Here is a 15,106-nt window from a genome sequence, read left to right as displayed (position 1 = left end):
GCAAGCATATGATAAGCAAAGTTCCAGGAGGAGCTCTGTTGAAAAAACAGAATTATGGGAAACAGACTGAACTACTCATTGTATGGACACAGATCCATTCCAGCACTCAGGCAGTAAAACTAAAACGAACTCCCTCAAAGCTAAAAATGCCCAGTAGAACTCAAAAGGCAAGGTAATTATTTTGGTTTGACAGAGAATATCTCACCTTGCTGACATCAAATGGAAACACATCTTTCAGTCAATCTGGGCTTTTCCCCAAAGCTCCATTTTCTGTGCTTCAGATTTATAACCCTGGCCAAGCCTGCACCACTCTGGGCTAAATAAAAACCTAAAGTCCATAAGAAATGTAGCAGTGCATGCCCCAGCAGCCTCTCCTGTGGTGTCACAGCTCCCCCCACGGGATCAGGCTGCTCAGCCACTGCACGTTCCCGGCGCTGACCCTCTGCCCACAGCCCTGTGAATGCAGGTTCCTCAGATGTCAGCTGTGACAGCTGCTGATCAGTGCTTGTCCTGTGTGCGGGGACACAGGGAGGCAGGACGCACCCAGGGGACAAAGGCAATTTCTCTCTTTCCACCTTTTCCTTATGAAAATGGAAGCAAACACCTTCAGCAATTGAAGGTGTTAGCTCCAACAGGAGAGAATAATTCCATGAGAGATGAACACCTGAATGGCAGAGTCTGTACTGTGTGGGTGACAAAGGTGACATTTGCAACACCAGCTGCCCTTGTCCTTTCTCCCACCCCCTGGGTAAGGACCCACCTATTCTCATCCAACATAACACAGCTCTGGCATAAAAACAACACTGAAAACTCCAGCAGGAACATTAAGGATGCATTTATTGTCAAACAGTAGCACATCAAAATAAGCAGGCAAATGTCGTAGTAACTAACCAAATACAGGGGAATGCCTTGTGAATTTACTGGATTTTCTTTTCTGACATCTTTAGAAAATGTATTTTTTATTTGGCTGACAGGAAACCACAAAGCACAACCGTCCTGTAATTGGAGCAATCAGACACATATGGGGACAATAATTATAGGCAAAATAAACTGGTTGAAAACAGATCTATTTACTGTATTTCTAACCACTTCATACTTCTATTCTTCATTATTTGAGGGTTTGAGCTTTCTTTTTTTTTCCTTATCTTGGCAGTCTCAAGATTTTTAGGTTTTGGAACTGTAGGGACCAGTTTATAAATGTTTGTTATCTGGGCTGGCAACAGTGGCTTGTTCCACTGAGAGGATAAACAATTCACTTCAACAAAGTTTGATGTTACAGAAAAATGACTTATGTTTCTCATAATTACTCAAATTGGGGAAGCAAGTTTTTTCATGAAACAAATTATGAAATTGCTTGTTTGTTTAGTATTAGTCAAGCATACTCTTATTTCAGAGTTATGAAAATTACAGTTTCCTTCATTATAGCCAGTCAAACCATAAGATACAAAGCTTGAAGTTATTAACAGCATAAGTACAGCTCTTTGAAGAAAATGAAAAAGCCCCACATCCCCAAAAAACAGTTTAGTTACTTCATAAAGAAAATAGCACAGGATTAACCCATTGCCTGTGGAAGAGCACTCTTATGAAATTCTTCAACAGAACACATGAAAGTTTGAGGAAAACAACAGAAATTTGTGTACATTTAGGAGCAGGAGAACACAGAAAACACTCTTAAGGTGAGCTGTTCCAATTAAGCACCTTTATTGCAAACAAATGTTGGAAGACAACCTCAGTCCTTGACTAAAATACATCTTCTTGTTATTTATAGTCCCTGAGCCCTTTGCCACTGAGATGGGAAAGGTGCATTGAATGTACCTTCAAATAAATCCTTCAGATTACATTCTGACAAAATACATCAGACTTCAGTGAATCACCTTCAAGGACAACCTTAGCTGGGTGATGTCATCAGCAATTAAAATTCCAAAGTTGGTAACATGCCTCCAGTAATTGTTTTCTACATTACATCCAAGTTCCTCCCTTCATAACTGAATTTATGCTAAAAAATTCCTGGAACACAACCCTTGGCTTCACAAAGCACAGGCCAGGTGCATTTCATTTGGGAATCCACACTGCTCTAAATGATTTTGTTCTCCCACACAGCCAAACTAAGAAAAATGTGGACAACAGCAGTAAGTCACAACCACTGAGAACATTGTCTTTTTCTAATCACCCAATGCCATAAATTTATTGTGTAATTCTACATTCCCTCTGTCAGTAGAGAAGGTATTAGAACCACTACATCCTGGCTAAGTGTAGGGTTATTTATCCCATGAGGACACAAGCAGTTATGTCAAATGCATTTACTTTAGACAGAGTTGGTTATAGAGTCAAAGGACACACCAAAAATGACAACACACATCTGTAACTTGGAATGGGTGAGATGGTTTCCCCAAGCTCTCACTGCTGATGCTCTTGCTGAGAGACGTGATATTGTAGCTTGGGTTTGTTAGGGTTGTGTTCAATCAGCCAGTCAGCAAGCCAAATCTGTGAACAAAAAACACAAAACCCAAATGTTTTCAGCTTTCTGTTGCTTTCTATTAAGTTCAGAGAATAACATTATAAAAGCATTATTATATATAAAAGCATTATTTGAAAGCTCTGCTACAGATACTCTCCTACTGTGCACAAAATTCAGCCCTTTTAGAAAGAAATGGACATGCAGATAACTTGTTTTTTAAAAATGTTTTATTAAATCTTCCCAGCCTATCCTGCTTTTGAACAATGCACCACGACCTTTAGAAGACAACTTGTCCTGGCAATGTTTATCTTTGTGAAAGTACAAGACCATTTGAGCCATAGTTCAAATAACTCAGCCAGCTCTGTTTTGGAATGCTGCTGCACAATATGCATGAAGCTGCTTAATGAAATATTACTGCTGACAACACTCAGAGATACTTAATTCAATAAGAGTGCCAGCCTTCTACACTGAACCACCACACAGTACCTACAATGTAAAACTCAAACATGGTTACTTTTTAAAATTCATCTTTTAAGTTTTCCAGCATTGCACTTAAATGAGAATGTGGGAGGCAGGAATGCCTTGGGTCCTAATTCCATCTGCCAGTCTGGGCCTGGCCTGAGGCAAATTAACCTTCTGCCTCGATTTCTCCACTTGTAAAGCAAAGTTTTTAACACATCCTTATTTACTTCACAAGGCTGTTGACGACTGGTTTCTGGAATGCTGAGAACAACAAACTTCATAGCACACTGTGAAGAGCAGAAAGGCAAGGTAAGCAACACTCTGTTTTTACTACCACGAATTAAAGGTTTGCAAAGGGAGAGCCAAACAGGACTAGGACAGGTAAAACAACAGCTCAGTAGTAAGAACCCAAGACAGAAATGGAAAACAAACAAAATACCCCAAAACACAAAACCCCTTAGGAAAACTACTTTGGAAAAAAAGAAATCTGCAAATCATTTAAACTAAACAAATTTATCCTGTATTGCTTAAGGAACTGGTTGAGAAAACCTCTGTGCTGACAGCAAGTATTTCTGAGTGCACAGACACCTTCTGATGCCATCTGCAAAAGGAGAGGAAAGAAGAAAAGGATACTGGAAAAAAAGCATTCCAACAGTCTCCCTGCAAGCCACCTAGCAGAACACAAACTGAAAAGCAACAGGCAATATCTATTTCTGAAGCAGTATCAAATCAACACTATTTTCCTTCTGTTACAAGTCACAGACATTATGGACAACAAAGAAGATGCAAATAAAATGTTTTTAGCAAAGCTGCTGACCCTGCTTCATACAGCTTTCTTACAAGCAAGGAAGGAAAGCACTGTCTCAATGAAGTTACTGTTAGATACCTCATAATTGACTAGAAAATTGTGCTAAGAATGCAGATTAACTGGAAGGCAAAACAATGAGTTAGAAAAATGGGACATGCAACAAAAAAAAATATCAGTATTTAATACAGTAAAGAGAAGACTAAAGGGAAAGAAAATGAGAATACTCTTCAAATATGAAATACGTTGCTTAAAAAAAAGATATTACATTGTCTCCAATGTCTTTTGGGGATAGTAAAAGGAAAAAAAGGTAATGGGCTTAAAATTGGAGCCAGGAGATTTAGGCTATCTTTTAGTGAAAGCTTTTAACAAGTATAATTAAGCACTGAAACAGATTGCCTGGGGAGACTGTAGATTCTCCATCATTTGGAGTGCTAAACCACAGGCCAGACACACATTTGTTAGGAATAGATAGAACTGGTTTGGCCTTTGGGCAAAGGAATGGACTTCATCTCTGTTTTCTAGATTTCTATGGTAACAGTGCCAGACATACAGATAAAGTGAACAGGTTACAGAGCTGGAACAATCAAAGTACATTAAACATGGCCTCATGTATATCACATAGTTCATAGGAACATCCCAAGTGATTTTTAAGGCTTTTTTTTCTGAAAAATATCCTTTAGAAAAATGCAATGTTGACTATAAATGTGATAATGATGTAAAATCATTACACCGGTAGCTGTACAACTGCCAGCAACTTGCACATTAATTATCTGCATGCTTAAATAACTATTGGTGTGAATGACTGGAGCTTTAACAAAGATACATTAACCACGTTTTTCCAGATGTAAGAAAACTGATTTTGTTTAGAGACTTATAACACGCTCTTGTGTCATCTCTAACAAACAAATCAACTTAGTGAAACCAAATAATAGAGTAGCTCATCAGCTGACAGCTCCTCACCAGCAGAGCAGCTCTGCTATGAGCTGGTGAGTGCAGCCCAGAGCTGGCCCTGCACGTACCATGGGCTCTGCTGGCTTCTCCTTGCACAGGGCAGTGAGCCCCGCCAGCAGCGTGGGCTTCACGTACAGGTTCAGGTAATCCCGAGCCCTTTGGCCAGTGGGGAGCGGCTCCAGGATTGCTGCAGGAGGAAGCACAGGTGTTAGAAAGCAGCCTCTGGAGTAATGAGACACAACATCCTTTCAAAGGTTGTAAATATGTGAGCTGCTCTTTTCCTTAGTAAGTTAATAGTATATCATGGGTTTTATAGCTTCTCCCACAACAAACTGCAAAGGAACTCCCTAAACTTCTTCACTCTGTCCGTGAGGTAATTGTACTAATGATAGTCTGCTATGAAAAGGGAGGAAGTCACATCATCTGGGGAAAACCTGAATCCTTGAAGATGCATTTGGGGCAGAAAACAAACCGTACATCCCTTGTTCAGCACTTTCTTTTTCCAGTGTGAAGCTGGTTTCTGAAGACCCTGAAAATCTCACCTTTAGTCATGCTCTGAATGTCAGGGTGAGAAGAGACATGGTTTACACAATGGGTAGGGTTTGTAAGGAACTGCAACATCTTTTATTGAACTCACTGATACAGCTGACAAAAAGTATCAGACACCTTTTTCTAGCAGTTTCATGTGCATCTTTCTGTCAGAGCAAATCCTGTTACATTACAAACCAGAGATCCTCTTGCAGCCTTTCCAGGTTCTAGGGCCCTTTTCCTGGCACTTAACTTTGGAATTGCACTGTCATGTGAGCATCCAGCTGCTTTTGAATAGTAATTACTCAGCCTGAATCCAAGAAAAGAGTCAGTCTCTCAAGTCAACCGAGGGTGACTGTGCCAGAAACACTTGCTGGAGTGTAATAGATTCCCATTTCTTCTCATTTACCAGCTTTGACTGCTCCAGTTCCCAGAGCAGAGTTTGAAAAGTGGAGGCAATCTCTGTAAATACACTGGCTCCTCAGACAGATTTTTGGTAAGCCTTCCATAGCAGAAAATGTCAGTTTATACATAAAGAGACCCACAATCCTGTCAAACAAACCAAGCCAACCTCTCCTAAATCAGTTGTATCTGGAGTCAGGGCAGGACAGGGAAGAGCTCCATCCCCCCAGGACTGGCAGGGAACCAACTGCCCCATTTTACCTTCTGGAAATATGAACCGAATTTCCTTCTCTGCTGAGGAGGTGCTGACACTGCCGTGGAGCCCATTCCTCAGCTCGTCAGTGCCATAGAGTGCTCTTAAGCTGAAAACAAGGGAAATAACTGCTTGGAGGGCAACTGCAATCCCTTCCAAGTCTCTGCAGCCTGAGAGCACAGAAAAGCAATAAATATGGACCAATTAACAAGACATTGGCTTGCTGTTGCTTTAAATATAAGTAGCTACCTAAAATTTAATATTCATACATTCAGAATTCCCCATAAAATAGGAGAACTTTGCATACTAAAAAACAACAGTGAAAAGCTGTTGCAGAAAACTGAAGAGATAAGAAGCCTGTATCTGTACTGTACAAACAAACAAATAAACTTAAAAAAATGAATTCTGGTCTCAATCCAGAGAATGACCAAAAAATCCTACTGACTTGCCCAAGGCCAGTCAGTGAGTTACCTGTGAGGGTGAGTTATCCTGGCTCTTAGGCTGTTGGATGGTCCAAGCATTTCCTTCCAGTATGAGACTGCACAATTTCTAGCAAGAACCATAGCAACTATAGGACCAGAACTCATATAGGCTGTTAAATTAGGAAAAAACATTTTTCCAAATTGTTCTGCATAGAAGTTGCTACATTGCTCTGGGCTTAACTGGAGCTTCCGTTTCTATAAAGTGTAGAAGAAAAAAAAAATTAAAACTGCTTGCTACATTGAAACAGGTTAGAGAATTAAAGGCAGCATAGAGTCCTCTCCTGCAGTCATATCTTCAAGTGAAGAACACAGAGTAACTTCTGAAATTCCTCTGATTCTGTCAGATAGGATCCTCTTCTAGATAGAGAGTAACAAAGAGCAGAAGTTTTCCAAGTTAATTGAGGAAGAGCCCATTTGAGTAAGATGTGATTTTAGCCCAGGCAAACCACAGCCATTCCAGCTGCCAGATGACAGAGCACTGTACAGGAAAAGTGAAGAGCATTACAAGGGCAGGATTTTATTACTCAGCTGCTACAGCACAATGTTCTACTTTTAAACAAGTTTCTCTCCAGCCCACACTGTTAATTATGCAATTGTTCTATTTTTCATTCAGTGCTTTGTGACTCTCCCAATAGCTGCCTAGCCTGCAGGTGGCCAGGATCAGGACAACTTTGGGAACTTATCAGAAACCACAGTCAAGAAAAAAAAAAATTAAAGTGCATTCTTTGAGCTCAAACTTGTGCAACACAAGAATTCCATATACTCAGAGTGGTAATAATTTTGGTGTCAAAAGTCACCGCAGACATCAGAAGACTCTACTAACATATTGCAATTAAATATATAAATAATCTATTTTGTTTCATCTTCTGATGAGCAGGGGGCCTCCAGCCCAGGGAGCATCCTCATTAACTCTTCTGGAGTAGCTCCAAGAGATCCATAAATAAATAAATACAAATAATAAATGCACATAAATAAAACAGCCAGAGAGGTTAGGGAGGAAGCGAAAAAAACAAAACAAAACAAAAAACAAAACAAAATGAGACTTTGCGGGGAGGAGGAGGAGGGGCCCCTGCCGCCCACAGGTACGAGGGAGCAGCGCCCCCCAGCGGCCGCCCGGACAGGTATATTTAAATATTCATAAGCTCATTTCAATATTCATAAAGTCTATTTAATGTAAAAACAATGGAAACAAAAAATTAGCTAGGCTGCAACTGGCCAGCTATCGAATTCAATTAATTCTCTAATATCCGCTTGCACACTGCACAAAATCTTGCAAGATCTGAATGATATACTCTCCAAAGAGTTGCATTGGAAAGCTCACACATCTGCTCCATATGTTTGCTAAATCTGAGTCTATTAATAAAGTCTGTGTTTTCTTGGGGTTAGCAAAATAGTTGGTCTGCTCTGTTCCATCCCATGCACCAAAAAGCATCTCCTTACAGAATCTGGCAGCAATGTTTAATGATATGAAGAACATGAATCGATTTTTGGACACACAAGCTCTTAGTTACGGGCTTGATTGCTAGAAGTTAAATATTTTCCTGACTCATAAACTACAGCTATTTTCTCTGGAGCACAGCCTGTTACCTGGAGGATGCGGAATCCTGATCGGAGAATGACATCCTCTATTTCTTCTTCTTTAGCAATGACATCTGGTTTGATGATAGCCAGAGTTCTTTCCACATAAATCTGAGGTTCAGGCATTAAGACCTCCATCCTGGCTTCTATATTAGAATTCACTTGCCCCTTTCGTACTGCAATGACACCAGTACATGACATTTGGAATTTGTCTACTGCACAGTCACCTATGGTGACACTCCAGGAACAGAAAGGGTCACACCCACCTCACAAAATCCATGAGATGTTCTCTAGACAAGTTAGCACTCTGCAGTTCACATTCCCATTTTCAGTGCAGTGGCATTTTGTGGAAAAAAAGGCCAAAATGTAATGTTATTATTCACCAAGTTGGACAATGCATGAGGAGTGAGAGGCATTATCACACACCCTGATGTGGCTCCCTGTGCTCCCACACCCTCCATCCACCATGGGCTCCTTCAAACCCCAAATCTGTATCCTCACACATGAGGTCTGTGGGTGAGACTAATGATTTGGAGTTGGTAGTTTCTCAGAGGTTATTTAATTCCTGTATTTATGGGCTCCAGACAAAGTGTCGGTTTTCTGACTGAGCAGATGCCCTGGCAAGCTGAGAGCACAGAATTGTGTTGTGAGTGGTGGAACCAGTGCAGGGGTTTCTGACAGACCTGTGTCCATTTGTAACCTTTTCACCAGGGAATGGTTTGGGTTGGGAGGGACCCTAAAGACCATTCAGTTCCACCCTGCTATGGGCAGAGACACCTTCCACCATCCCAGGTTGGTCCAATCCCCATCCCACCTGGCCTTGAAGGCTTCCACGAATGCAGCAGCCACAGCTTCACTGGACAACGTGTGCCAGGGCCTCATCACCCTCAAAGCCAAGAAGGGCTCCCCAGTATCCCACCTAACCCTGCCCTCTGCCCGTGGGAAGCCATTCCCCCTTTTCCTGCCTCTCCCTGTCCTGGTCCCAAGTCCCTCTCCATCTCTTTTGGAGCCCCTTTAGGCAGTAGGATGGAGTCTAAGGTCTCCATGGAACCTTTGCTTCTCCAGGCTGAACACCCTCAGCTCTCTTAACCTTTTAGAGAGAACTGGGAGCGAGGTTGCTGCGGGGGATCCTGACGGTGCCTCAGAGAACGGCACACAATGGCACCTGCAGCCTTCCCTCGCCGCTCCCCGCCGTGTCCCCACGCTCCCAGCCCGGGCTCTCTTCATCCGCCCTGCACCAGACCCAGACACGCAGACCCTGCCTGGCTGCTCCCTGCTGCAAAGTCCGCTTGTAACCCAAAATCCACCTGCCTTGGGGCCCGGCCCGCCTTTGCTATCGCGGTTGCTATCCCGGCCTCCGGGACTCCGCCGGAGCCGCCGCCGTTGCCGGGCGATGGCGGGGCCGGCCCCCCGGACACAAGATGGCGCCCGCGGGCCTCGGCGGGGCGGGACGAAGATGGCGGCCGGGAGCAGCGCGGTGATGGCGGCGGAGGCGGAGCGCGCCTCGGGACCCGGGACGGCCGCGGGCTCCAAGCACACGACGGGAGACGTGGCTGTCCCGGCATGGGCTCCGCGGTGGTGCGGGAATAAAGAGCGGGGTGCTGTGATCGCCGGGGCTCATCTCGAAAACCTCATTCCTCCCTGACAATAAAAGCTTTATGTCGATTTCACCTCACGCTCAGAACTGCTGAGGGAGCCACGCGCTCACAGCAAACGCTTGTGAAGCGACGTAGCGCGGTTTATTGGCCGGCAAAGAATAAAGGAAAAGCCAGCAGCCGTTCCAGGTCATTTATCAGCGTTTGTGGGGAGGCTTCCTGCGGACGCGCCTGAGCAGCGGCGGCGGGCGGGAGCTCCCTCACAGCCGTAGCGCTGCCCCGAGCCACGGCTCTAATGGTGGCTCTCGGCACTGCGAGCCAATTACAGCGGCTCTCCGCGCCACTTCACGTTTAAAACAAAAAGGTGCAACGAATAGGAAACCTTCACTATTTTGTGCATTAAACCATTGTGAGCAGGCCATTAAGCAAAGCTGGGGAACCGCATTCTCTGGGGATTTTCCCCAAATGTTACCGCGCCGTGATGCCAACGCGTTTGCTGCCTACACATGCCCTATTTCCCCGGCTCTCTGGGGCTGTCGGCTGGCAGGAACTGCCTGTGCAGTATCCGCTGTCCACCCACCATGAGCCGTAGTGCCCCGGTGTCACCTCCCGTGCTTGTTTACCGGCGCTCCCGGTGGAGCCGGGCCAGCTGGCCCCGCGCTATCGGGGCGTGGATGGGGAACGGCCCCGATAACCGCGGCGCTGCCAACGCCGCCCTGCTCCTCGCTTTCCCCCCGAGCCTCGTCCCCTCTCCTCCTCACTGTGTGCTCACCGAGCTCTGCCATCCCAGGTGCTCGAACACCCGGTGCTCGAACACCCGAGTGCTGTTCAGCCAAAACAGCACTCAGACCCTTGAGGTGACACTGACAAAGGGACACAGAGAAAACACAGGTGTGCAGGCATTAAATTTTAATGGTATCACACTGAAAAAGGCAAAGGAGGAAAGACAAAAAAATCCCCTAGGATTTGGAGCCAGAGGTGCTGACATTATGTGCCCTGGTTAGGTGAGGAAATAGCGAATTTACAGCAAAAAACTGGTTTTAGTGTAAGAAAAGCCCATTTGCCTTAATCTTTTTCATAAGTAATGTGAATAATATAAATATAGAAACAAGAAATAAAAATATGCAGATATTTCCTTGAAATATATTTAAAAACCGAAGACTGACATTGTTATTCATAACCTTAAAAAATAAGGGCTCCAAGTGCACAAGACAAATTCAGATATAGGTTTTCCTTCACCAACATGCACACATGGCATTTGTTTCTTTAACCCTATCCAATATTTCATTTGAAGACACTGTAAACACTGCAACATCACAGAGATAATGGATAAACAAGTTTTATTTTTAAGAAATGCTGATAGAAAGAGTTTTAGTTTTTTAGTTTAGTTCAGAGTTAATTCAGCAACTCATTTATTTTCAAAGTCAATGAGCACAAGTCTGACAGCCCTTGCTTAAATTTAGCAGTTCAAAGGCTTCCTCTGCCTGCATGAACACTTCAGAATTATTATTACATAAGAAATGTTGAATTTAATATTTGTGTTTCACTGTGAACGTGAATCTCCTGCAGTTTCTTTATTATGTAATTTTTTTCCAGGCACCCAGGACACGAACCCCACAGCAGCACCTTCCAGGGCAGCCCCAGGCTCAGTTTGGGAGCAGGGCCCGCACAGCCCCTGCCCTCCCAGCTCCCCGGGCTGTGGCACAGTTCCTCCCCTCGCTGTTTCCAGAAGCATTTCTGGAGGGCGGGGATGGTCTAATTTTAGTTCGGGAGAATCCTCCTCTCTCCAATGAGCGAGCGGCTGCATCTGGAGCTGCAGCCAATTGCCCGGGTTTCCTCCTGCTGCACTTCCCACGATGGTTTAATAATGCAGAAGCACAAATTTAAAGTGGCCCCACACGTTAATAGAAAACGACATTATGTGCTCCCTAACAAAGCTGCTCAACAGTAGTAGCATCTCCAAGGTTTCTCTAAAGCCTTGGATTCCATATACCAGACCTTAAAACAATGGGTTAATATCATTGTTTATTGTCTTTACAGAGCTTGAAATAATATTTCTGATAACTAAAAGGCTGGTCTGAAGCACGTTCCATGACCTCTGCAGGCCAGAGATATGCTTTTAGGAAAAGAAACAGAACAAAAATTATAATTACAATGCAGTGAACCATTGTGGTTCTGAACACTTCTCAGGGCACAGCCTGGCTGCTGTATCTTATCTGTTAAGCGGTTTAACAAGCCTTAGTTGCCTCTCTTATTTTTAGCTGGCATGGAATATACCACCAAAAGATTGTGGCTGCAGGTGCATTTACATCCCAGCAACACCAGATAAGTAGCAGTTTAAGGAAAAATATTATTTCGGTCCTCTGATAGTGCAAGAAAGTGCAAAAACTAATGTCTTGCAGACTGTTAAAAAGGAAGGAAAGAAAACCAGAATGGTGATAATAAATTAAGAAAAGCTAAAGAAGTAGTACCAACTAGTAAAACTGATTAAAAATGAAGCTTGTACATCTTTTAGCTTTGTTTGCATTTTGACATTAAGTAGAGAAAAATGTGTTTGCTCCAGCAGCAATGTTCTAACTACACACTCACCACACATACAACTTTCAACCGCCATGGGCTCTCTGTTCTTTATTTCTTTTCATGATGAACTGTCATACCTACTCACAGCACCAGCTTACCTTCACTGCTTGCTCCACCCATGCACACTCTTGCAGTGCAGGAAATCCTGTGATCAAGGCAACTTCCTCTCCCACATGCCTGCTCTCTTCATTTCTGCCTTCTCACAACTAAACAATTCTCCTTCTGCAGCTCATCTGCACGCTTGTAATCCCAGGGAGCTTTTCATTGCTGCTGCTTAACCCTTGTCAAGCCCTCCTGTCTGTTTTCCTCTACTTGTTATCTCACCATTTTCTGTAAAGATAAAAGTGATAAAATATTCTCTTCATGCTTCTTCAGTCTACAAGTCTCTAAGTGGCAGTAGCAAAAATCTTATCAACATGTCTTCTGTAACTCCATCACTTGCCCTGATAACTTCACCCCATTTCATTTCCAGATCTTCCCAACACTCATTCCTTCATTTGTTCACAGCTTTAGTCTTTCAGTCTGCTCTGATTCTTGGCACCCACAGAGATGTTTGTCTCTTTTATCATTAAAAAAAAAAGAAGAAAAGAAGTGCCTTTGGTGTAAGTGCCTCTTGTCACCTGACAGGTTCTTCCAGTCACATCTCTTTGTCTCTTGTTGGGTTCTACCCTAAATCCCCATCAAACTTGGTTTCGCTTCCTCTTATCTGAAAGCTTCTCAATCCATTTTAAACCAATCTCTTGTTTGCCCTTCAGTCATATTTAGCATATCTAGCTCATGTCTCAGCTGTTTTTGCAGTTTTTCTCACTTTTCGCTTCTCCAGTCACTGTTTCAGCTTGGCTTGTCAGTCCTTTTTCCCTTGTGTTTCCTTTTTCTGCAGGAGCATTGGTGAGCACTGTCCTTGATTGCCCTGCCTCCCCTCCAAGCTCCCAGCTCAACACCCCCATGTACCTTTTGTTTCACTCTGTGAAGACACCTCCTGTTTCCTGCAGCCCTACAACTGAATCCCACTACTGCCTTCCAGATAAAACCTTCCAGCTTTATCCCACCCTGTGGCTCAGGACGAGCTCCTGCTGAACACCTGTAGAGGTTGTGGCTGGCAATTTATTTTCTATAAAGCTCCTCCTCATCTGTATACAGACATTCTATACAAACACTGCATATAGGTATCAAGCTTTCACCTAAACTTCATTTTAGGCAAAAACATTTGTGTGTGTTTGCTGCTTCATTTGTTCTAGACAATGTTTAAAATAATGCTTGCTTGGATTATCCCTGAGGCCACCAAGCTCAGAGACAAGTAGTAACTGTGATATTACCACAATGTAGAAATTGATGTATTAATAAACCAATAAAAATCTTTTATCTAACAAATTAAAAGAGGCAATTGGTTAAATAATGCTTTTTAAAAGATATATTGTCAATTCCTACTTAAAGAGATCTGCTATTCATCTTAATTCTAAGTATTCCTTATGCAAATCAGCATAAGGAATCCTTTTTGCCATACTTATTCTGAGCCATTACATTCAGTCCCATCACTAAAATATATGGGATTACTTGCATAGTTGTTATTATTATTATTATTATTATTAATAAAATGCATTTACTTATGCTGTGCATAAAGACTAACTCAGACAGAAGTTTCCTATAATGTGGTGTTTGGTGTAGAGTAGGCAATCTGTGACCTGAGATACAATCAACTTAGACAAGACAGGCATAGGATGTAGGAAACAGAAATTACATCAAGTTTTAAGGCAGTGGATGATATGTTGTTTCTCTCTCTCTCTCTCTTTTTTTAAAATTTTTTAGAAGAGAAGCTAGGAAAATCAACAGGGAAATAATGAGGAAATGGAGAGGATGACCAAGAAAATGAAGGAGGTAATTAAAATAGGTCTGGGACAAAACTTGCATGAAGAGACAGCAAGGGCAGGGCTTGGCATAAATTGCAAGTCCGACAGAACAGCAGAATTAGACCCAAGATCAGAAGGCCCATATGCAAGTAAAATTCACTGGAATTTCAGTCAGCACCATGAGTAAACATAGCAATTACAGGATTAAAAAATGGCAAACAATGATAGTTTCTTTTTTCTCAGCAGTGAATGTGTCATATAGGGAGAATTACCACCCAAGAAGGTATGTGTGTACTTTTCTTTGATTAACCACTTTGAGTGGGGAGTGAAAAGCAAGACCAAAACCCAAGTCACAGCCCAGAGGAATTCTTTAAAATTACCTGTGGCATGATGGGGCCTGGTGAGACAAAAAATAATCACAACAACCCATATTCTCAAATTTCTCAGTCCTTGATGTCTAGGTGCATAAAGAACGACTCTGTTGGTTGGGCCAGTCTCAGTTCTCAAACCAGGCTGCTTAGGCAGTCTACAACCACATGGTTATCCTGTTCTTGGATATGGGACACCAAAGCTTTAATCAAACAGCCATTAACATGGGAAAACTGGGAATCACAGAGAGCTCTGCCAGCTGGGGCTGCTGGAATTGGAATTGCCAGGGTGGGAGATTGAGAAATGGGCAGTTGGAAATGTGCAAGGCTTTAAAGAAAGCGCTGTTAGTCAGAAACAGGAAAACACTGAAAACACTTAACTAAGTGCCAGTGGTAGGGAAGGGTGAGACAGGTTCAGCAAAGCAAAAAAGAGAACTGGAGAAATAAAAAGAGAAGAGAAAGCAAAGGGAAATGTATGTAGAAGTCCTATTGAAATGACAGTCATTTACATCCTTAGCAAGACTGGGTAAAATACAAAGCAGATGTTATGGGCAGTGAATCTTGCAAAAAAATGAAGTTATAAATATGTAATCCAGAGCACTCAGGTTATGTCCATCAGCTGAGCCTGACAGACCCATGCCAAGTGCCGCAAGTTTCATTTTACTCTCAGGTTCTGTAACTTGTAACTTCAGCACAGACGCATTTCTGCAGTCACCTGCCACAGCTGCATGCACAAAAGGCTGCAAAAAGAAGATGGGCAGGGAACCAGGGCAGGGGCATTCACCACTTCAGCC

The 15,106-nt window shown here is 43.0% G+C and overlaps 1 protein-coding gene across 2 annotated transcripts; it reads right to left on the bottom strand.

Annotated features, from left to right (window-relative positions):
- Positions 1 to 816: 816 nt before the first annotated feature.
- Positions 817 to 9,746, bottom strand: NME5 (NME/NM23 family member 5). 2 transcript variants are annotated; one of them, XM_014264802.3, is made up of 7 exons: positions 9,230 to 9,746; positions 8,189 to 8,229; positions 7,932 to 8,098; positions 6,334 to 6,539; positions 5,871 to 5,971; positions 4,748 to 4,866; positions 817 to 2,484 (listed from the first exon to the last, which is right to left on the bottom strand). In XM_014264802.3, exons 3-7 carry the CDS (start codon positions 8,058 to 8,060, stop codon positions 2,398 to 2,400), a joined length of 642 nt encoding a protein of 213 aa, XP_014120277.1. In that variant the 5' UTR covers positions 8,061 to 8,098; positions 8,189 to 8,229; positions 9,230 to 9,746; the 3' UTR covers positions 817 to 2,397. The 2 variants fall into 2 exon arrangements, with proteins under 2 accessions (XP_014120277.1, XP_005483672.1); XM_005483615.4 differs by having other exon boundaries at positions 9,234 to 9,744.
- Between the last annotated feature and the right edge of the window lie 5,360 nt (positions 9,747 to 15,106).

This window comes from Zonotrichia albicollis, chromosome 15 (assembly GCF_047830755.1).
Source record: "Zonotrichia albicollis isolate bZonAlb1 chromosome 15, bZonAlb1.hap1, whole genome shotgun sequence".
In the NCBI taxonomy this organism is placed as follows: domain Eukaryota; kingdom Metazoa; phylum Chordata; class Aves; order Passeriformes; family Passerellidae; genus Zonotrichia; species Zonotrichia albicollis.
Note: the sequence above shows the minus strand (reverse complement) of the source record. Positions and strands in the feature narration are given on the sequence as shown.